Consider the following 24011-nt stretch of genomic DNA (forward strand, 5'->3'; position numbering starts at 1 on the left):
CTCTGTGGTGCCGTTCAGAAAGGCAGTTTGGTGATTTTGAATGGACAATTTAGTTTCTCATTTCACCATCCGACTCTCATTTAGAGCGAGCAGTGACCTGTGTCATATGGACATTGGACAGAGGTCAGGCACCACCAACTGTACTGCAGAGTGCAGTAAAACACAGAGAGGTGTGGTCATACCTGTATGCTTGGATCCAATGGTTGCATTGTTTTGTAATTACAAGACTGTAAAGACACACAGCAGAAGAGAGGAGTAAAGTAAGAAAAAGTGATAAATAGACGTTTACTGACTTTATGTATAGCATCTCTTTATATGACTGTGACAGCATATAGTAAATTCTTTACAATAGTGTTTCTGGCACTGCACTATTTCTGGCTTCACCCTCCTGTCAAGGGAATAAGAAAAGCGGGATGTAAGTGAAGGGACACAAACCATCTCTCCCCTTTACTGCTGGTTTTTATTTTGATACCACATTTAAAATGCAATGAAGCCCTTTTTCATACAAAATATAACTGTCATGCGCATAAAAGAGTATCCAACAAAGTTATCCTTACACCTGAAAGACTACAGAAGTAGGTTACATCCTGCATATATTTACCATAATCACTTTCATCTGGAAGGTAACTTCTGAGAACTTTTAATGTGTTTTCTCCTAAACTGTGTTTGGGTTGTTTTTTTTAACTGCCAGCTAGTAGTTTTCATCACTTTTCTAAACAACCATATGTGTAATAAAAGCTCGAATTGACATTTAAGCTATAATGGTTGTCAGGAGCCCCTGTAGTGCCCCTCCCTTCGCTGGGCTTGAGCTTGGCAGTGGGTCTTCTTGCAGTGGGCTGAGTCCATGACACGGAGAGTTATATATGCCAAGGCATTACAGAACCCTTCTTAATCCGGTTTGTCACGCTGCTCCCTCTGGACTGGGGTAATTTCATGGTGCTGAACTGGTATTGATAGAGCCTTGGTAAATGAGGCACGCAGCAATCGTTAACTTTAATAACCATAAAGATGTGAGCATTGGAGTCATACAGGCCCACAAGAGGAAACCCATACAGGTGATTAAGAATCGACCAGGGCCGTGGCCAGCAGCACCTCGCATCTCTTATTCGTACTAATGGAATTACCTGTTAAAGATGTCAAGACTATTACCACCAATGGTCCAATTGCTGCACGATACTTTTCCTATTCAGTAAACTGGAGCCATGTCTCCATGCATGATGAAGAATACCTGTTAAAAGCCAGGTGTATACTAAGATTCTTCTGTCTGTCTCTTCTTTCTTGTCTCTTTTTTCCTGGCTTTCTCCTTATTTATCAAACCCATTCACAGTAGGTTTCTGTGAGTTGGACCCACTGTACTAGAGCAGTTTTTAGTATTCTGTAGGACTATTGCTAGATTCAGAAGTAAGCCATTCCAGCAGAGGGGGAAAAACAACATTGATTGGTGTGACTCCAGTATAGCTGGGTCAGTGGTTGCTGTCAGTCACCTTGAGCTCTGGAGTCTCTCTCTCTCTCTCTCCCCCTCAGGATTGTGGTAGCTACAGGCGCTACTGTAGCTACTATGTCCACTTGTTTGTCTACTCCCATTACAGTGGGTGATGAAGCCTCAGGAGGAAAGTGAAATCCAGGCCACAGAAGGGTCAGTGAGAAACCAGCCTAAAGCCTTCACATTGGCTGAGGTCAGAGAAAGCATACGGATCACTGCAACAGGGTGCTGATGGGCACTTGATGAATGGTGAATTCATTCCAGTTCCTCAGTGACACATGGGTCAAGCTGTTTTTGAGATTGAATAAACAATGGTCTGCACCCTAAATTGCCCCAAAGCTGGCACTCCTTAGACTTCTTTAGTTTTAGTTTAGTGGTGAATGGTGCAAGCTCCTCTGGTAGTCTTCCTCCTTGAGGCTACCTTTTATTATTCATTGGCAAGAGTCAGCTCACTGGGAGAGGGCTTCAGAGTGAGAACAAGTGGCAAGCTTTAGTGGACACTTTACTCTCAAAGGCCAGGAGAACTTCAGCACCGCAAAGAAGTACTACATATCCAAACCATTGACATGTAGGTATGGTGTCTTTTTATGCTTTTGCCAACAAAGCATTCTTTCTCGTGTGGAGTACACACAGCCAATGTCCATGTTAACACCTCTATTCAATGACATGCCTAACAGCATAACTCTAATGTGGCACATACACAGAAGTATGCACTATGCATGCAGTCAGTCTGTGCTTTTCTCCTATTCTTGCTACTTCACACATCTCCTCCATACTCCATGAGGTGTGATTCAGAGAGCAGTAGGACCACAGAAGAGATATGCTCCATCATAAAAATATAGCAGTGAGGTCTAATTCTACTCCTCCCAGGGATTTATTTTCACACACTACTCATTTTAACTGGTCCTGTTGCAGAAGTAGAGGAATATGAGCAGTAAATGAGGGTTGCGTAATTTCTGATAAAAATATATAAACCATCAGATGCCAAGAGGAAGGACATGAAACGTTGTTCTCTGGCATTGCCTCTAAGGCCTCCATATGGAATCCACTCGACGGTGCTTTGTAGCATGTTTAAACATTATCCTAAGTAATCGGGGGGAGTGTTCATGAAGTTCCAACTTGATGTTTAAGTGATGAAAAACTAAATTCTGATGAGCATCATTAAACATATATGCAGTGGGGCAGCTTGCCCACAGCCACTTTGATGGCTTTGCTTCTTGAAACAGATCATTAATATCATTCTTTTTTCTTCCCTCAAGTCTGAAAAACATACAACTAATCGAGACAATCAGAATAGAGCTTTTTTAATGTTGGCCATATCTGACAACTTTTCAATCAGATTCATTGTATTGTGTTTGAAACTGTGCACTACAAGTCATAGAAAAGGGTCATTTTCCATTATGCATGATTTCACAGAAAGAAAAGTTGACATAAAAAAAAACAACTCAATAACAATCTGCTGCTTAATGAAACTTTTCGGGGGTTTGATTTGACTTATCTGGCGCACAGTACAAAGTAACTTTGTTCACTTGTAAAAAGGCAACTGTGGACAGTCTCAATTTGTCCTCCAAATGTGCATCATTTTTAGCAATCATTTCAAATGCAGCTCTCCCTCTGCTTCTTGAATAAGAACTGCATGTTTATTTTACAATACATGTCTACATTTATTTGCTGACAGTGGGAACCATAATTCTTGTTGCCTCCTGAGATTGTAAATTGACAATTAGAGGTACTAAGACAGTGGATAACTGTCAGTTACACAGAAGCACTGGGGAACAACAACAAGCCTATAGAAAACAAGCAATTGTGACGAAAGATGGACTGTGGTTGATGCAGCAGCTGCCTGTCTGGCAAAACAAAACAGGCACTCCAGCATGCAGGCAGAAACAACTCATTTTCACCCGAGTGTGCACTGATTAAGTTGTTATGACGAGTCCTTGAGAGGCTTAAGTTTTCCCGACTGCTGTGTTCCTTCCCTCGACCATATGCCATTACTTAATAACTGTAGCAGTGTGAGAGAGAGAGGTGGGGAGTGACAGAAATACTTGCTGATGGGGAGCCAGTGATTACTGCAGTGATTTGGCCACTCTGCATAGATTATAGTTGTTGATGCTGAGTCAAGGTGTAGTAGGATTCTTTTTTTTTTTGTGGTGACATTGTCACGAACACCTGCATTTATCTTTGTGTCAAAAAATTGCCAAATGCAGTGAGAGGCAATCCCAGTACGTTCTTTGTCACTCAGAGGATAAAAAGAAAGTGTCACTTTCATTCCTGTGAGCCTGGAGTCTTTACAATGTCACTGGTTAATTTAACCTTGAGTTTATGCACAGACATAATCCTTCCCATCATGGGTTGATAGTTGTAGCTCTTGATGGTGACCCATCTATCTGCATGGGTTTTAAGCAGTTTCTGCAGTAAAGACATCGGGAGATGCTTTGGACTTGTTTTCACTTGTCATGACACAATTTTCTCCATGGCGGCAAAACACAATCCTTCAGAAGCTGTTGTAGGTTTAACTGGCTTAGCAAAACACTTGAGGGCTGACTATCTAAAAGTCACACTATAAACCGAGTTAAAAACGCTAAGTATGCCACATTAAGGCTACAAATAACCCATAAAATAACAACACTCTCTGCAGTCAGTGTTAGAGCAGTACTCTCGCCATTCAAAAAGAATATTGTCTGGTCCTTTAATTGTCAGACAATCCCCACTTTTCCAAACATAATTTCCATAAAATATATTGGGCCAATACTGTACATTTATGTGTAAAAGATTATGTATACTGTATATGCAGCTTTGCATTTTTTTAAAAAGTTTGAGCTTCTCCCCTATTTATGTCCACGTTTTACAACCATACCTCACTAACAGCTCCTAATTGGCCGTTGGGCTAAGCTGAAAACAATGAAGCATTGATTTCCTTAAACATAATCACCTCATCCAGTCATTTAATGACTGCTGTCACTGTGAGCCGCCAAGAGAAAAATGACCAATCAGTGGTCCCATCGATGCCCTTCACCTCCCCTTACCAAAGGCTAGAGTGCACAGCCACCCACTCCATCTTAGCAGTTTGGTTTAACCCCTTTAAATGCCTGACAGGCTCCAAGCACTACATCCATCACAACCTGCAGTCATGTCTCAAGTTGTTGTGGTCCCATATTGTACTATAATGCACACACAGTTCCTAACTGCCGTGCATTTCAGCAGTATGTATGATAATTGTAGAATACCCAAAAATATCATATGCATAAACACACAAACCTACTCATGTGGGCACAGTGACACACACAAACCCAGACAGATTAAAAAACAATAGCTACCTGAATGGGATTATGTGTAGTCCAAGTGACAATTTGTCGTCTAAGTGGCTCTCGTGACTGGCCCAGTAGAGTCATCGGAAAGCCATTTACACTGCTCTCTCCTCCACATACCAGATGGTTCATAGTGATCACGCCTAATGTCCACCTGCCTGATGGTTGGACCTCACCCCCTAGCTGATACACAGACACATAAGCACATGCTTGTGTGTGTGTGTGTGTGTGTCTGTCTGTCTGTCTGTCTGTCTGTTAGGATAACCCCAACTCTAATGGCAATCATTATAATAATCTTAATAATCAAAATAATATGTTCATCCAACTTACCTGCATTCAGTCAGAAGTCTAAAAGTAAGATATGCATAGGCATTTTTAGTGCCTGAAGTTCAAGACTCACAAACCTTGTACTCTTCACATTACTGATGGTCATTTTACAAATTGTACCATGTTTTCTTTTACAGTAGATTTCTGAATGTGCCACACACTTTTAGTACAGGTTGAAAATCATCTGGCAACAACTTAGTACTTGCTTGATGTAGCGTAGGTTATCATTGTTCTGTTTTTGTTTTGAGTTGTTATCATAACATCAGATGAAATGTAGATTTTAATGTGATGTAAATGTGATGTTGATTTTATTTAATGCTTTCATAATTCTATATTTCATGCTTCATCCTCCCAACTCCCGTCATACCATGGAGCATTTCCTTTGTGGTGGGCTTCCTTCTAAACTACAATACTTGCAAGTCATATATTGCCCAGTCTTCAAAAGTTGACGACTACTTCCTGTACAACATTTAGAATGGAGCGTGGTTTTAGTTCAGCAGTGGAAGATGCTTTTGAATCAGCTGATTGATGTCTTATCTGATACACTTACCAACACTCCTTGCTGCAACAACTTTTTTCACCACCCCAACCTCCTTTATCTTACTGAAGCTTTGTTATTGTTGACGCTTATGTATGTATGTATGTATGTTTACAGCTATACCTGCTTAGGTACTATTTTATGTAACAGTGGATTAGTTTTCCCAGCATCCCATTTGCAATTAATGGTCAATTTGTGGACTTATGTGCCTTTGATAAAAATAGGGAAACACACAGTTTGGAATATTTGATACATACAAGCTACATAATGCTTCTCTAACTTAAGTTTCAGTGATGAAAATGAATCAAAGTCCCAAATCAGGACAGGTCATGTGAAATAAGTGATATGAAGATGGGGTGTTGCCTTTTATTGTCCCTTGTCAGATTTTAGTTGGTTACACCTCTGTTGTGCTAACCTGCAAATCAAGGCATTGAAGCTAGCTGAGGGGATTCAAGCCAATTCAGTATTCTGTGACGCAACGCAAAATCCTCACTTATTCAGAGATCTCCTTTGACTTGAAAGCAAGTCTGCAGGTCAGGAAACTGTCAGTAAAATATTCAACAAGCCAACACATTGTGGGGTTTGGGGTTTTAGCACACTCAAGGGATTTTTCTCTTCACTTTTATAGTCTCTTTTCTACCTACTCTGGCCCAGAAATATCTAACAACAAGCGTTGAGAGAGTGACATTAATACTGCACGACAGCACGGTCCAGCAGGACTGCAAATGTTTGCCTTTTAATCCAGGACTCGGCGGCCTTTGGTCTGGCCACGGCAGACATTGATGGGAATGGGAGAGGAAAACTGTTGCCAAACTTGTCGAGGCTGCTGGGAGCTCAGTTCCGTAATTCATGACCCAAGCCATTGCAAACATTTGCACAGCCTACCCAGCTAGAACACCGGTTGTTGTCATGCCAGTGGAAGCAAATGCATCTTCTAACTGCAGCAGGATGTTCTCTTTAAAACTTGGTACGGCCAAGACAAATAAGACACAAACAAGATGAAATGTGGCATTTCGTTGTCTCCCCTTCTTTTTGCACATCTATTCACTCTGTTGATTGGAGTGGGTAAGTTCAACTCTCCTCTCCTCTCCTCTCCTCTGTCTGAGGGTGAGCTCCAGTTTAATTGTTGGATGCTGGTGTCTGTTGCACTGGCTGTCAAAGAAAGATAAAGAGTTTTTCCTGGGGCGTAAGGAAAGAAGAGAGCGGTGATGGAGGGCCTCTCTCCTGCAGCTCTGCTGGCTGCATTAGCCCCACGCTTTATAATTGTGTGAAGGGGGCACTTCCAGTGGCTCCCTCATTACTCACTGGCATGGCCAGTCCCTGGCAGCCAGACACACCTTGTCCTCTAGCTCTCTCTCTCTGCCTGTCTCACTCATTTCAGGATGTCCCTCAGCTCCATCACCCCCTCTCCCTCCCCTGGGCAATCCTCCCTATTGTTATTTTGACCCAGTACCGCCATCGGCGCATATTGCCTTCTCTTTTCACTGAATTTTTTTGACATCCTCCTTTGTCAGACCCAAGACCTATTGTACAGCATTTGCTCTGACTGAAGTCACCTATGCTTTGGAGTTAATGCTTTAGTATAGACTGTATTGGCTCAGTCACGGGACTAAAATTTGTCAGCCATCTAAATCTATGACTGATGCCTATGACTGCCAGGTCTTCACTGGTGAAGATCAGACAGCAGATTCATCACTTTTTAATCATAATGACAACATATGGAAGATATCAAGGATGCAAAGGCAGACACATTAATACACAGCAAGTGCATGATGTGATCTTCATCATGGACTGATTGGTATGGAGTGAGGACAGCCAGCACTGAGTGAGAGGCAATTAGAAGACATAATTGAGATGCCTCGAGGGCCAATTTGTTACACATACTTACAGTGTAAGTGCCCAGTGATTGTACTGCAGCGTGCCTCACATGATATCATGTGAGGTAGTCAAGTTTCCTGATTTTCGATGTTGATAAAAACACATGTACGGTCAGTTAATGAAAAGTTATGGGACCTTTCAATGTTGTTGTTCATTTTCAGTTACTTGTTTCCTATTGATCTCTCACATGCACTGACCGTGTACCTTTGTGTCTGTCTATCTGTCTGCAGAGGGAGGTACATGTGAGGTGATTGCTGCCCACCGATGCTGTAACAAGAATCGTATTGAGGAGCGCTCTCAGACAGTCAAGTGCTCCTGTTTACCGGGGAAAGTGGCTGGGACGACACGCAACAAACCCTCCTGTGTGGATGGTGAGGAAGTCTTATGTTTTAACATTGTGCTGCTGTTGACTACTTATTACTTAAGGCTCTTGTGAGAGAAAAAGTCCTTGCCTATTTGATACTTTTTGTACCTAGTCCAATATCCCTAGGAATTATGTACGCAAAACATCCAACAGGCCAACATTCAGTGCCAACGCAGGAAGTGGTGTGCCCTGCAGAGAGACTGAAAGTAACTTTATTGATGCCTGGGTGGTTGATGCCGTGTCGCGTGTTTGACTTTCATGCAAGAGGCCGGAGTTTGCCTGTTGTCACAGACCTGCAATCAGCATTCATGTTTTTATTTGCCCTAACTACAATCTTTCAGTTACCTTAACTATACTGTACTTGCCATAGCAGATATTATTGAAAGCAAGGATGTTAAAGACATTGGCAGTGGATGTAAAGAGAAAATTGGATTTTAAAGTAATCCAGGGTTTTGCAGAATAATACAGTACTGATCTATTTCTGCCTATAGATTTGTTTTTTCCAGTAGTCAGTAATTCTACAGAACGTTTATTTACAACAACACGTTGCATATTTCTGGTATAGAAAAAGTATGCATGTCAAATTAAAAATAACCATGACCCTGTCATGAAACAAAATCAGGATATTACTTACATCTTGTTAACAAAGTGATTCCAATGAAAGATCATCTTAATAATAATCAAGTAATTTGTGTTAGGATAGAATTCAGAAAATATGCATTGTTACATCAGACTAAGGGGGAAAAAACTGAGAAGATGTTACTGCATATTTCTGTTGATAATTATAGTATTACTTTGACTATACATGCATTTTTGAATAATTAAGAGATTACTAACTACAGCTATCTACATGACATGTGTGATATGGATTTCAAGGCGTCAGGTTTAAATTTATTATTTCCAAAATACTTATTTTTCACATGCTTTAATAAGCATCTCAGACAAAGACCTACAACATATTCCAATATAACTTTCTCTGCTGTATGGCTGTGATTTTTCCAATAACAAAAATACATTCAACCATTAACAACCCAGTAGTGCTGTGCTGTTGGGCATCATGGGAGATAAAGGATGATCCAATTGGGCTGTTGAACACCTGAATAGGGAACACGTTGCAGATGACATCGCCTAAGGCAGCTCAGGCTGATGGAAATGAATAACTAATAAACAGTCAGGGAAGCTCCAGGCTAGTGCACCTGAATTACCTTAGCTGAGAAAAACAATCAGGCAGAGGCAGCTCCATGGGGAAAAAAAGTCGACAGGATGTCGCAAGTCTACTGAGACAGAACTGCGATGCCCCCTTCACTCCACAGAGCTCATTTATTGCTCCTCAGTCTTGATCTTTCTTCACGCCCATCTTCAGCAGAGATCAAAGTCATCTCTCTGACGGCCCTCTCACAAAGAAATGACACCAAAAAATCTGCATTATGAGGGATGTCAACATGAAGGGCCAGACAGGCTCACTCAGTGGGCTTCACAGGGTTGGTTAGCCACAGCTGACACTCAAGAAGATCCTAGAACATGAATTAGATATGAGCCAAGGACAACAAAAAAGAACTCTCTCGTGGTTTGATGAAAAATTACCCACACCCACATAAAACTTTTAAATATATAAAACTGCTGAATTTTTAGTCCTTGAGACATTTTGTTCAGGAAAGTGATGTGTTTGCCTTGTGGTTGGAGGCATCACCTGAATGAAACATATATAGAGCTCTGACCTTGAGATGCAACTTTTTTTTTAGCGGACTGTGTTGTCCTTGTACAGAGAGACACCCCCTGTCTCCTCCGGAAGGAAATCCAAAGAAGTTGCCAGTAGAAGTTGGACAAAGATACACAAATCAAAAACTACCGACTGAGGAATGGAGGTGGAGATGTCATTAACACTTTATGCCTCTGTGCTTCAGGCTCCCAAGAGTGAGAGAGTCCTTGCTGTTAGTGTATTGATCAACAAGCACTTAGAGAGGGAGTGGTGTTAAAAATGGAAATGACAAGTCAGTGAGCAGCAAGCTACAGTATTGAGCACCACTGCACCACAGTGAAAGGGTTGACCTGACCCCTTAATAGTTTTATTTCCTTTAGTTGGGGCCTTTGCCTCTGCTCTTGGATAATTTTCACCTGCTTGAAAGTGAATCAGGCTGTTTATTTATTTAACACTGAAACCACCACGGGATAAGGGCTGAAGGGCAGACCAAATAATTATGTGATTATTCATAAGAGCTAATTTGTAGTCGGAAGTGTCAGGCATTGCAAACACGGCATTTAATTAAAGCATCTTTTTTTGTAAGTGTGGAAATAAATGGACACAGGAGGGGGGCACTCCGTTCAAGGGTTTAGATGATCTAGGAAAGCTATACCTGAATGTTGCACGTGTTTGTCAACTGGGCCCCGCAGGCAGCCGTTGCACTATGTGAGGGATTATAGACTTGTGGAGTCAGTGGTCTGTCCCCTCAGCAGCGCACCGGCCTGGCCCAGATGGAGCTTTCTCCCCAGGTCCCGGCGTTATTAATGTTCCGTCCAGATGAGGAACGAGCCCAGCTCATCTCGCCACCCCCTGGGGGACAACTGCCGCCACTGTACCGTACACAGGTTATGTTCCACAAAAAGAAAATAATAAATAAGCAACGCTCTGATAGAACAAATCAAAAGTATATATTTCAGAGGTCATTTGGTTTGGACACACATACAGAGCCTGGAGGAATGAACACTCCTTTATCTTTGGCCAAATTTTCAGAAACAGGCAGCCTCCCTGATGTGCTGTATTATTGGACATTAGCATCAAAATTTAACATCAAAGCACAAAGTGAAGATCAGTCCCATTGTTGAGTATTTACTGCCTCATGAATAAAGCCAAATGGGGTTCTGTCAGCATTTCAGCTATTGATAACTGATTGGGTTGTTATTAGTTATATAGGGGGATGTGACAACAGCTTATGTGTCATGCTCAGCGGGGGTCCTTCTGTCAGATTATCCCTGTAGTGGGAGTTGATGATTAACTCTGACAAGGAGAACTATGTCCCAGTTACGTCAAGGCCAACAAGCCTCTTGGTGAAGAACATCCCTTTTAACAAGTCAAACGCTCATATCTCTCCAACCTTGCCAGGCCAATCACATGCACTGAGATCTGGCGCTCATCACTGCGCCACTGCCTTTATCCCAGTGTAGGAGGCATGTAAGCCCCTATAGTATGGCTGTACACACACCGCCACATACATATACACTAATTTATTTAACACATGCATGTAGATGCCCTAATATGCACACATGCCACCACTTTGTGTTATCATGTGCTGCTGTAGCGGTAAACTCTTTCAACAAGAGATGCACTCAGATGCTCACTCACTGCTGATTACTGGTGGGGAATGAACCCTTCTGTTTGGCTGCAGGCGCGTATAGCCGAGCATGACAGGTTGTCATGGTACATTTGAGATACATCCAGGAGGGAAACGCACATGGACGCTACTTGAGGGGAGGGACAAGAAGTGCCGCAGTACATCCACATACATCATTGGTCAAGTAGATGCACAGATTACACAGTCTTTTAAACTGTTTGTCTCATTACATAGGAATGTAGTTTATCAAACAAAACACCTCCTTAATGGCAAACCTTTACCTTACATGTGTTTTGCATATCTGATCTCAGAGAGCTTATTTATTGCTTGTTTGCATGGATAGCAAAGTCCAAACTGATGACACCCAAGAACAGCCAAGCGAACATCTAATCCTCCCATTATAAAATCTCTGCCCCCCCGCAGTTTGGCTCTCATATTGTTCTATGCTACTGTGGTTGGCAAGACTTATACCTGCTGCAAATGTTGCCTGAGGGGATAGAGAGAAGGAGCACATTATACTGTACAATACAAAACTCCTTTCTCGTACTAACAAACAACCACACACACGCACACACAGGCAGACATAAGGAAAGACTAACTGTGAAATTCTCCTGGGTCCAAAAGATGTTTGTATCTTTGAAGACGCTGAAGATAATGATTGTGAAGCAGGTTATCTCCTCCATCTTTATCACATCCCACTGAGCTCCCACAGCATTGACAATGTGATTAGATTCTCAACCTGAACTCTTCCTGGAGAGGATCTGACCCTCAACTGGAGTTGGAAGGTCTCCTTAGTTTTGTTTTTTGTTCCCGCTCCCTCTCTACATCATAATGTGCAGAGAGAGAAGTAAAGAAACACAAGGCTGTGTGGGAGATGCATTTTTGCAAATCTGTTTTGTACCCACATAAAGGAGTCATTGTTCATCCATTAATAGGCACGCACGTACGCACCTACATACAGACACACACCAACTCTACAGGCACAAAGTTACACTCACTCATTGATGCTCAAAAATGCACAGACAAATTCAAAAGGGAATTATAACATAGAATTAAACTTTTAAAAACTATATAGTTTAAATGTAACAATATTAGCAGAAATTACCTCATATGTATTTTTAGTCATTGTAATTTCCACCATCAGTGCCAATGTTTTGCATTACTTCTGATATATGTCCCTGTATGTATGTGTAAGTGTAAATTCCAGCGTTACCTGTATGAATCTGAGGTCATGTAAAGTAGGAAAACCTTTCTGTGGCATTTCTAAGAATTAATTTGAATTCAAACACCATTCTGAAAGCAATCAAACGAAAACACAGGAATTCTTCTTCAAGTCTGCGGGTGCCAGGGTGTCTATTACAAATTCAGAAATTCAGAAAAGATGTGTGATTAGGCAGCCAAACGATATTTTCTGAATGGCTAATCAAACCTCAGCTCCCTCTTTTCTGAGAGTGGCAAAGATTAATGCAGAATAATGACTCTCTGAAGCTGACCTCGGGTTCAGGGGTCCAAGTCTCATTCCTGCTGTAATTATACACTTGCTTCATTTGCTTCATGCTCCTGTGACCCTTTGAATACTTCACTGCTGTTGCACAATTCTTGAACTGATACCTCTGTCTCATTAAGATGGATTTTTTTTGTATCGAGCAGTTCACTGTAATTCTTTTTGCTTACTTGCTTTAGTTATGTGAATAAATAACTGAATGATTGGCCGTTTGTTTAGTTAATAAGTGAGTATTCAGGGCAATTGCAGAGCACTGACGTAAACTGATTTGGTAGGAGACAAAGGACTTTCTGGTTTTAGATTTAGATTACCTGAATAAGTCAGTGAAAGATAGAAAGTGAAAGAAAGGCGAGACTTTTTTGCTTACCAACATCTTGTGGGAAAGCATCGATCTGGCACCCCAAACTGTAAATTTAACCCAACAAAAAGGCACAAGAATATAAAGTCTAATTGCTTTCTGGTCCAGATCGTGACTGAAAGCGACTGATTTAAGTGACTCACCAAAAAACAGACACTATGGTTGACATCACTGGAAGCCATCATTTTGCTATGATTAATTCAAGTCCGCCGGGTGCAGTGCAGGCCGCTCCAAGTTAAAAAACATTAACTATTCATTGAGCCCATAGACACGTATTCACATTTTGACACAGACAGAAATCAATTCTCTTCCTCATCCGTCAAGGTGTTCAAACATTCTGCTACCTGGCAGGGACGTGTCAGTGAGTTCAATCCATCATAGGGCCCGCTCACCAGTGATCTGACAGATGCACTTGTAAAAGGTCCAGCGCTTCATGTTTTTCAATCAATTCAAGCCTCACTTTCGGTTGTTTGTCCATCAAAGCTAAAGACTCCAGCCTGCTACATGGTTAACATCTTGAATCAAACACTCTTTCAGTCCTTGTTTGCGGATTATTCCAAGCCCATCTGTCATCTTTGACAGTAATACAGCAGCAACTTTATGGTGGCATGAGAGGATCGTGTTAATTGGTGTTGGTGCCTTAAATCACATTGAAGGCTTTCAGCTTGTAAACAGATGGATCTGAAAATAGTCGGCCCAAAAGGGGTAGATGGGACTGTGGTCAGTTGTCTTGCACTCCTCAGCGGACACAGGGGAGGGGTAAAGTTTGCTGATGTTAGAACAAAGGTTATACCCTCTATGCTGACGGTTGCACTGGGAGTAGTAAAAGTAAAACGACTGTTGGAGGTCAGTGGTCACCAGAGAGTGATGCATGGATCCCGGCCCAGAGATGGCTCTTCTCCAGTGGTCAAGGTCAGAGCCAGATGTCCTGGCCTGTGTACAGCCATGGACATGAAGTCTGTGTGTTCACATTAGGCTCGACTCTGTCTGTTTTTTAACCTCACGGCCATCAGACCCGACAAGTCATTAACAGTATGTTGTCAAGTTTTCTTAGATGAACTGGACCTGCAGTCTTGCACATAGACTGTCTAAAATAGATATTTAAGGTAAAGATCAAATTTGAACATGAATATGTACAAGATGTATTTCATACTGCTCACTGCTCATTAAAGTTTTACTCTCCTTTTAGTACAAGATGGGGGGCAGTCAAGATATTAATTGGGGTACAATTATTTAAGATGGTAAATCATCTGCATCATCTGGTCTGAGCAGTGGAAAAATGTTAAAAACTTTTTTTTTTCTCTTTGAACACAGACCTGTAACCCTGCTCTAGTTTACAATTTCTGGATAACAGTGCAATTTGTCAAGACCCTGGTAATCTGTCTTTGATCTTGTGGGCATAATATGCAGACAATAAAGAGGTAGCGCTCTCTCTAGTTGGATATTTTACTTTCAAACTAAAGAGTTATGAAGGCTACATAAGCACAGCCTCATTTTATTTCATTTATTTATTCATAAGGACAACGCACATTAATCAACATTTCTGTAAATTTGTCATTGTTGGCTGCCTGGCTAATTTTCAACTGCAGTCCTTTGGCGAGATGTTTCGAAACTAATGAGGTGATGGTTAAAACTTACAGACAAGACAGCCACAGCAACACAATAAACATTCTCAAGACACAAGACACGCAGAGCAACAGGAAACAGCAAAACATTAGTACCATGTAACCATGCAAGCAACACAAAACTTAGCTGAATACTCTCTGCTCCACACTTCAACAAGAATGCATTTTTTTACGAAGACTTAGAGTGTATGGAGTCAAACTAAAATTTATGTTGTTGTTTTATCATGCAATACTAGAGAGTATTCTAAGATATGGTATCACAGCCTGGTATGGTAACCTGACATTACAGTCCAAATCACAGATCGCATGTCAGGTACAGACACCTATGAAGATTATGGGGGTCAAAAACCATCTGCCCCTCCAGACAATTTATGAGCAGTCGGTTATCAGACAGGCACAAAAAATAGTTTCCGATTTCAGAATTTCAGCTTTTACCCTCTGGAAGAAGATTCAGGGTTCCTAAATGCAGGCTAAACAGACATAAACACTCATTTGTGCCTATGTCCATTAAGCTTATCAACACTAACATGTAGGCCAGCTGGGTTGTGCACTATGTAACTGTGCAATAAGTAGGCTATTGGGTTTATGCAGTATGTTAGTGATGCAATACATGGGTTGTTAGATTCAATATTCAATATGTCATTGTGTATTGCATAGTATTTTTGAAATGTGTCATTTGTGAAATATGTAGGCTATGTAGGGATGTGCGATATCCCATTGTGCAAGGGTTGTGCTACTTTTGTGGGGAATGCTGCCGACAGGGATGTTCAATCAAAACTGCCCTTGGAGGAAGGAGTTAATGTGCTTACTATATTGGTACCTGTCTAATGTATATGAAAGCATGTGTTGTGTTGCATGAGAGTATGTGTTGAGAGATGTTTATTTCTGTATTTTGTTGTCTTTGTAAAGCTGCAGAATGGACAGAGTCCAAAACAAATTTCCCTTCGGGGACAAAAAAGTATATCTTATCATATCTTATCTTAAAACAACAAAACCCAGTCAAGTAATGCTGATTCTAACTGTTTTTGACACATGCACACATGTAGAGCAGCAAAAAGCATGCAACTTTATTGATGTAACATGCATCATGTGGTGATGTATGCTACCATTGTTAAGTTAGACATATTTTAAGGTATATAAAATGTTATGCTATATATGTATTTATTCAATAATACAGCAAATTAGGTCAAACATGTTAATTTTCATGTTTGAATTTATTATTTTTCTCTTGCATAAAAAAATCCAGGAATATGCATTTGATTAACTTATTTAATTACTAGACACAAGACATCTCCCACTTCACTGAAAAGCACATTTTAGTGTCTACATCCTTCTGCATAGTGAAGCAAGTTAAGTAAGCGAAAACATTATTATTATTATTATTATTATTATTATTATTATTAGGGGGACTTTAGATCTGTTTTATTATGCTTAATCTCCAATCTCATGAGTGAATGAGGATCCTTTCACGCAGGATTTCCATAAGTTTGATACAGCAGAGAGCTTGAAGGAAAACCCCAGATTTTAACACAGAACATCAGATGATGAGGATTTTTCCTGATTTGATTGAACAACACACTGTTCTTAGCACTAACTACTGAGCAACAATGCTGCCGTCTAGAGCTATTGGCTTAAATAAGATTCATAAACATTGAAACAATGCTAACAACATGGGAAATACACCAACATATTTGAGTGGCCATAATAAACCACAGAACCATATTACAATAATCCATGTTGAGGAGTGGACTATAGGACAACCAGTTGGTATTCTGACTCATAAATTGGTCATCATAGAAATAAGTAATGGAGGCAAGAAATAATAGTATGAAAAACCTCCCCATTTTATAAATGATCTATGCTAATCTAGGGTAAGGTGAATTCAGCTGTGGGAAGTACAGTCAATATCTTTCAACTTTCATGCAAAGCGGCTTTCTTGTTTTAGTAGCTAGCGTGAGGCAGCATTTTAATCTCCTACCTCGTTATTGCTTCCTTTAGGTCTCTCTTTCCCTGCTTTTTCTCTGGTTCTTTTCAAGGAATCGATTTTTGCTTTGCAGGTATAATTTCACCGTTTTCAATTTCAAGTGGATTCTGCATTCACATTGTTGAATATAAATCCTCCTCGGTTGGTGGTATAATAAACAACAACTCCTCCGTTCCCCCTCTCTCTATATAACGAGAAGAAGGGGCTAAACAGATCGGTGGTGTCTTGGCACATCACATCACTCAGTAGAACTGATTAAACACATCTCCGCACGCCTAGTCATAATTTGCCTCTTAACGAGGACTTCCTGCATAGTTATGGTGTTGCGCCTAAAACACAGCTGAATGTAAACATGATTAATGATGTGAAATGCATGTTTAGCCCAAGACGGAGGGAGAAAAAGCAAGACAGAGGGAGTACAGTGGATGATGGACCAACATGTGGTAATTAGTGGATAAGGTAAACAGCCATAGGGAAAGCCAAAGGGCAGGTTCACAGTCTGTTAGTGGATGCTCTCATTCTGCCGTTGAGTATCCTCAGGGCTCATGGAGGGAAAAGTGAAGGAGGAAGCCAGGAAAAGCAGCCAAGTTCACCGAACAGCAGTGGGGTGTTACTCTGTGACCAGTCTTTTTCTGGTATATATGTTTGTGTGTGTCCATTCACACAGAACCGTAGCACGCTCTGTACTGTGAGGAACTGCACTTTAACCGTCTTCTTTCATCAGTTGGAGTTGCTCATACTCACAATTGATTGGTGGTTGGCCTGTAACCTTGGCAACACAGGCTGGAGGGGAAAGAAATATTTTTCCAAATGGTTCCAAAAATGGGTCTGGAAAATGAAATGATTCTGGTTTAACTCATTGTATTCACTCGGTCATTTGACCTTCACATCCACTTTATGTCAACGTGATAAAAGGAAAGTTGGTCTTTGGGGATATAAACTGCAAATTTTAAGGCAACATACTACGTGCTGAAAAAAATTGTGCTCGGGGAAAAGATGACTTCTCATCTAAAAAACTGCTTTGAACTTTTAACGTCTGCTGTCAGAAACATCATACAGAGGACTGCAAAGAAGCTCTTCACACATCATGGTTAATAAATGAATCAGAACTTGACTTTGAGAAAATGGTTTAGATTTGTGTGCTATGATTTCATTCAAAGAGAGATTTCCACTGCGAGACGTCTGGATTTAACAAAAAGATAAAAATATACGGGCTGTGGTAAATTAATAAGAAAATTTCATGTGCACATGACTTATGGAAGATTTATTCTTATGCACATCATGAAAGGTGTTTTTGGGTATCGTCTAACACATAAAAATGTTTTGTTTAGTTTCTTTTTTATTTACAAACACTTATACACTTACACACGCACACACACAAACTGCACACCCAGAAACATGTGTAGATGAAGAGGAAGGGAGGGAGGGAGATCTTGATGAGAACATATTTGTTTTTGTCAGATAGCTGGAGGAAGAATTCAGTCGATGTTAATGAGAGGCAATTAGTTTTGATTAAAAATGAGATTGCTCCCTTACATGCAATGTAGCTATATCCAAACAAAAGAATGATTAATTTCTGTTGGTATAAGACATTATTGTCAACAACAAAAGTACCCATGCAGCAACGATACAATTGCTCTGAGGCCGAAGAAGAGGAAAAACATTAATCTAGAGTCTCGACTGGGTGTTCCTCTGGCGTTGCTTCTTACAATAAAATGTGTGGGTGCTTGTGTTCGTGTGCACAAGTGTGTCTATCTGTGTGGGGTATCTACATTTTAAACTCAGGTTACTCCCTTAACTTTTAATTTTATGTTATCATTATGTAATTTCTTTGTAATGTTCATTTAAGATAAATTTGTAATTATACCCCTTAACATTTTTTTTCTACTGAATTAGCTACTTTTCATTACATTCTTCTACGTTTTCTTTTCTGTTTATATTCTCTATCTATGTTGTGTGCATACATGTCTCTGCATGATAAACTAACCTGCTTTGTTACGGTATCTGTGCTCACCTTCCCCAGCGTCCATTGTAATCGGGAAATGGTGGTGTGAGATGGAACCATGTCTGGAGGGAGAAGAGTGTAAGACTCTGCCTGACAACTCTGGATGGATGTGCTCCTCTGGGAACAAAATCAAGACCACAAGAGTGAGCACTCACACGCATTCACACACCCTTGAGCACAAATGCATCTACCTGCATGTACAGACCTACACTTGCAATGATGCACGCGTACATGTACAATACATGCATATGCCTGTAGTGTATGTACTGTATATGCATATTTAACCCAGACGTACATACACTTGCCCACATATCCACTGAAAAAAGAAAATTCACACAGTATTTGACCAAATGCCTGTCAGATTTCACTTTACTATTCAACCTGTCATCTTGACCTTCAAATGAGGAAAAACTTAAAATACTAGGAAGCTATGTTTGAATACTTTGATTTAGTACTTTAACAAAGCTTCTCTTTCAACTGCCGCTTCATTTTTAATCATCTGTCATTTAGCAATTATGCAGTGTCAAACCTGCGGCTAAAAGGGATGTGCACAAATTCCACTGTATGAGACTACTGAGAAAAGCACAGCACATGTGTGCCCTTTGTATAACATGGTGGATTCTGTTCGGTGTAAGCAACCTATCTAAAGGCCCATAGTAGTAAAGAACAAACATAAAGCAGGCAGTAAACAAACAGGTGGGCTCTGCCTCAGGCCACACTCCTCTCAGAGATACAGTTAACGGCCGCTCTGCTTCTCCACTGCCTTTCAGCTCTGTAAACTGATGCGGCATGCAAAAATAATGAGGAGAGTTAAGTCCTCGAAGCCAGTAGTCCAGCACTCCGTGACAGGTTGATCACCCGATTTGTATTCATTTAATTCACTCGTCCCCCCACCTGCTCGCGATCAGCAAACCCTGTCTTTTCTTAGTGCTTGGTGACAATGACTTTGAATAGAAGCAGAGACTAATGTGATGGTCGGTAAAGAGGGAACAGCCAGTGAAGGTTAGACCACACGGGGCTTCCCAAGGTTGTTCTGCAGATGTATATGCCAGCAGATAGACATAAAGCTTTCAGTGGGCTCCGTCACAGCCTCCACAGGCCCAAAATTCTCAGAAAGAAGGTGATCGAATGGGGTCTTACCATCCTGTCAAGGTAAGGTGTAGTATTTGGTTCACTCTAAAGAATGCATCTCTAATTCTCAATTCAGTCCTTTGCACAATTTGACTTAAGTAAATTTGAAATCACGATTGTCTTTATATAACTTGGAACAAATTATTTTCTTTATTCTCTTAAGATACATTAATCAAGATGGTACATGTCTGCACACAAATGGAGGAGAGGGCCAAAAGGTCAGGCCTGAAGCTGCTTTTCTACCCAATACACACATGTCCTTTTTTCTTGACCCTCTCTTTACAGAACACCCAGCCATACTCCCCTTTTTAGCTTCCGGAAGCAAAATGCAGAGGATGCATCAACAGAAATTGAGCTGCATTCTTGCTTCTGTAAAGGTTAGTCTTTTTCTCAAGCTGTTCTTTGTTTTTGTTTTCCCGTCTCTCTCCCATCACTGTAATGCACTTGAGTGTCGGGCGGTAGGAGTGGGACCAACTCATGTTCAATGACTTCTCATTAACCTAAATACTCAGTGCGAAATAATCAAGTGTGTGTTTACATGCTGTGCATGATTAGGCAGGCGTGACACAAATACTGAACGCACCACCACCCACTGTAAATATTTATCACCTAGCACAAGCAGTGCATGCATACATAAAAAGTAAGTTGCTGCCTTTTTATATAAACAGTGGCACATACAGCACTAAAATATATTAAGTGGTATGTTGATAACAGGTCCACCCCTTAGCAGACCCCTGCTGTCTGTGAACAGCGTGTAATGGCAGGATCAGTTCCTCTTCCTTTCATTGCTCTTTGTTCCATGTCCTGTTTTTGCTATCGGCCACTGTGTGGGTTTGATTACAGTGCCTTACACCGGTCTGCCAATCCCATTAGTCACTAATCTGTGACATGCTACTTGCTTCTCTGTGTGTGTGCTCTTGGTTGTGTATGAACGCACATGTTTGATGTCTTTGATATGTCTGTGTTTGTGTGTACGCTCACATGTGTGCGCGAGAACCCCGGGCAGGCCTCTTCCCTTTCTGTTGTGTGGCTTCTTATCAGAGGGCACTCGATATCCTGATCCCCCTCTGAGGGTCTTGCTGAAGCAGCTATCTGCACACAGCATAGCCCACAGGCTACATGAAAGGCCTTTTATCCTGCACTCTGCTCTCCTTTTTAATCAACATTCCTCATTCACATGCCTCTCAGGCCAAATTGCCTCATTTGTATTTGTTCCGTCAAAAGCCAGCAAACCCACAATGCAGCATTGTTATTTTTTTTTATTCTCATTCTCACTCTCTTTATTTCACCTGCAGGTTTTCATTTTGCTCTGAAAAGTGTCAGTGAAGCACAATGAGGCAGGCACACACACATATGTTGTTCACCCGCACACAGACATCACTATCTTTCATAAAAATTGGCATGAAAATCAAGAAGCTAAGCAAAGCCGGTGCCTGACACCCATGTTTCTTTCTTTATGTCTTTCAGAGAGGGAGCCCTTCATTGCCTGTTCTGTAGCAGCAGACAAGGCAGGCCCTTTTGTTTGTGGAAGTCACAGTGAGAGCGAAGCTGGGGAGCACCTTCCAAAACACTCGCCCACCATAGATCTGCATTACCCGCTCCACTCGCTAAATAGATCAGTCCATTTCTGCTCCCTTCAAACAATTATACACCTTAAGAGAGACAGGCAGAATGAGAGGGGTTGTAATGAAAACATATTTTCTCCCACTCGTTCTTCTCCCCTGCTTTTGATGATGGTGAAAAGAATTACATTCATTCGATAAACTCACTGTTAGTGCGCTATACTGAATATGAATGTGTCATCAGTATCAAGGCAGGAATGCTATACATACAAAATACAACCCTCATCAGGCATTCAATGAATTTTAATAGATTTTTTAGTTATTTCACACTACAACATAACTACTCATGTACAGTAGTTGTTTTAAGTGTAGAAGGCCACAGCGTTTCCACTATGGAGTATGTAATTATTCAGATGAGAAAGCATTGAGCTCAAGTGGATATACCAACATCTTTCACACATAGACATGTCCCTTATTAATAGGAGCAGAGGGCACTTTTTCAAGCAAAATAACACACTGTGACAGGATGCAGCCCAACAGTTTCAAACCAAAAGTGACCTGCCAGCAGATGCATCACCATTTAATTTGTCAAATCGGGAGACCACACTCCGCAGTTGATCAAAATGAACTCCAAGCGGCCATGCCACATACAGAGAAATCGTCTGTTCCACCTCTGTGCTTGACAACACGTTTCCTCCTCCATCAGTCCTGTATAATGTCATCACGAAGACAAACACAAAAGCATGCACAAATGGTAAACAATGTGGCGGTTAAGAGAAATAATACAATACTTTTTTGAAAAGTGTGAGTTTATAAGCTGACAGATGCAGTCCAAGCTGCCAAGAATGGACAGAGTGTCTTCTTTATGCCATTTTTATACAGGTTTAGGGTGGAGGAGTTCATTGCAAGTGCTACTGATTAATTCATACCCATTTTCTTTGCTTTTTTCATTGTCAATGTCACATTAAATGGATCTTGATGTATTTTGTTGTCTGGAGTCTTCTGTTTTTAGAAGGTGATCTTTAGTGCTGTTTGAAGAGGTTTCTCAGCTGGCATGATTGATTTGTTCAGCACTAAATGAGAAAGGGGGTAAGGGTAGGCTGTGTTTGCATTAAATTCTTTTGCTAAGGCAATTGTCCTTGGCTCCTTTTACTAACTGAAGTCTGAGTAAATTGCAATTTAATGCGGCCAGCAAATTAGAATGCAGACGGCTTAGTTGCCAGCAAAGATGGGATAGGCAGGAAATCCTTGAGCGATCCTCTGCTACCTGCTGCACTGTTCATTTGAAGAGACAGAGGACAAAAAAGAACAGAGGGCACTTTTAGTCACACACATATACATGTGGGTTGAAATGACAGCATTTGCATACAGCCGCTGTTCTCCCACTAACAAATCTCTGGTGGATTGGGCCTGAGAAAGAGAGTGAGTTGTAAAGTGTAACCTGTTACTGCTCTTGTTCTGGCAGAGGTCATTCTCTGCTCCAGTATTTTGATATGCTGTTGTACATTAGATGATACAGATGCAAATGCTAGAAAGATAAGACAGGACTATTACTTTGTTTAAGGATCATGGGGAAAAACGACCAAATTTGTACAGAGAAAGACCCCGTCACAAGACCTGGAGGAGAAATCATCATGTTAAATCTGAGAACTATTTAGAGCACTCAGAGGAACAGCTGCGGTTCAGTGCAAATACTGTACGTAAATAGGCATGATGTAGTCAGCAAGGGAGCATATGTCAAAAATGTACATTTGTCATTTTAGTACCAGGAAATTCCTGGAAATCTGGGTCTTGATCTAGAATACCAATGATAATGGACAATTAGAGGGCACATTTCCCAGATTTTTTTAAGTAAACACAGAAGTTCATGTGAAAATTGTGAAAATGGTAAAACTTCCTGGATATACTCCTGGACTCAGCTCTGCACCTAAAAAGAATACTGTTCCTTGACCTATGACTTTACTCCTTTGCAAAGACATCAAATCTTTTTGAAATGTTTTACCAGATTTTTGAGATTCTAAGGGTCCTGCTAACTAACATACACTCTAACAGGACTGAATACATTTCCTCCGTGTGATGAATGACAAAAGGCAGAGCTGCACTTGACACTTGATTGAAGAAAATTCTTGAAAAAGTAGATTTTCATTGAAGGGAACCTATTATACTAATTTCCATCTCGATATTTCTAGTCTGGGAATCCTCTAGCGTAACTTTGCATGGTTCACAGTTAAAAAAAATCCATATTTATCTTATACTGGCCCTTAATCCAACCCTCAGTTCATCCTCTGTCGGAAACAATCCGTTTCAGCTCCTATCTCTTTAAAGCAATTTGGCCCGCCCTAACATTTCAGTGTAATTCACTGCTGTCATAAATAAAGACAGCTGTACATGTGCATTTGTTATGACTACATTACTCATGACAACAACTAGCAAGTCATCAACTTTGCTAACACTATTATTATATATAGATATTTGCGCTCTCTTTTTCTCACTTCCAAGAACAACATCATCTTCGGTCTCTGCCATGATATCCATACTGAGAATACCAAGTTTCTTCCAAACTATACATTCATTATGTTGTTCTTGCGATAGATTTCCTGCCTGGACTTTCAATG

General features: G+C 40.8%; 1 protein-coding gene across 8 annotated transcripts in view; it reads left to right on the forward strand.

Annotated features, from left to right (window-relative positions):
- LOC123956824 (chemokine-like protein TAFA-1) overlaps window positions 1-24011 on the forward strand; it is a 113908-nt gene that overhangs the window by 86956 nt on the left and 2941 nt on the right. For 4 of the 8 annotated variants that reach the window (XM_046029281.1, XM_046029280.1, XM_046029277.1 and 1 more), the window contains exons 3-5: window positions 7765-7905; window positions 18722-18846; window positions 21302-22379. In XM_046029281.1, coding sequence (XP_045885237.1) covers window positions 7765-7905; window positions 18722-18846; window positions 21302-21331 — 296 coding nt within the window. In that variant the 3' untranslated portion in view covers window positions 21332-22379. Of the gene's footprint in view, window positions 1-7764; window positions 7906-18721; window positions 18847-20119; window positions 20212-21129; window positions 21172-21301; window positions 22380-24011 lie in introns of those variants that run through there. The other 4 variants (XR_006821643.1, XR_006821645.1, XR_006821644.1 and 1 more) reach the window with 4 other exon arrangements.

The sequence above is a fragment of the Micropterus dolomieu genome, linkage group LG18, assembly GCF_021292245.1.
Source record: "Micropterus dolomieu isolate WLL.071019.BEF.003 ecotype Adirondacks linkage group LG18, ASM2129224v1, whole genome shotgun sequence".
Taxonomy (NCBI): domain Eukaryota; kingdom Metazoa; phylum Chordata; class Actinopteri; order Centrarchiformes; family Centrarchidae; genus Micropterus; species Micropterus dolomieu.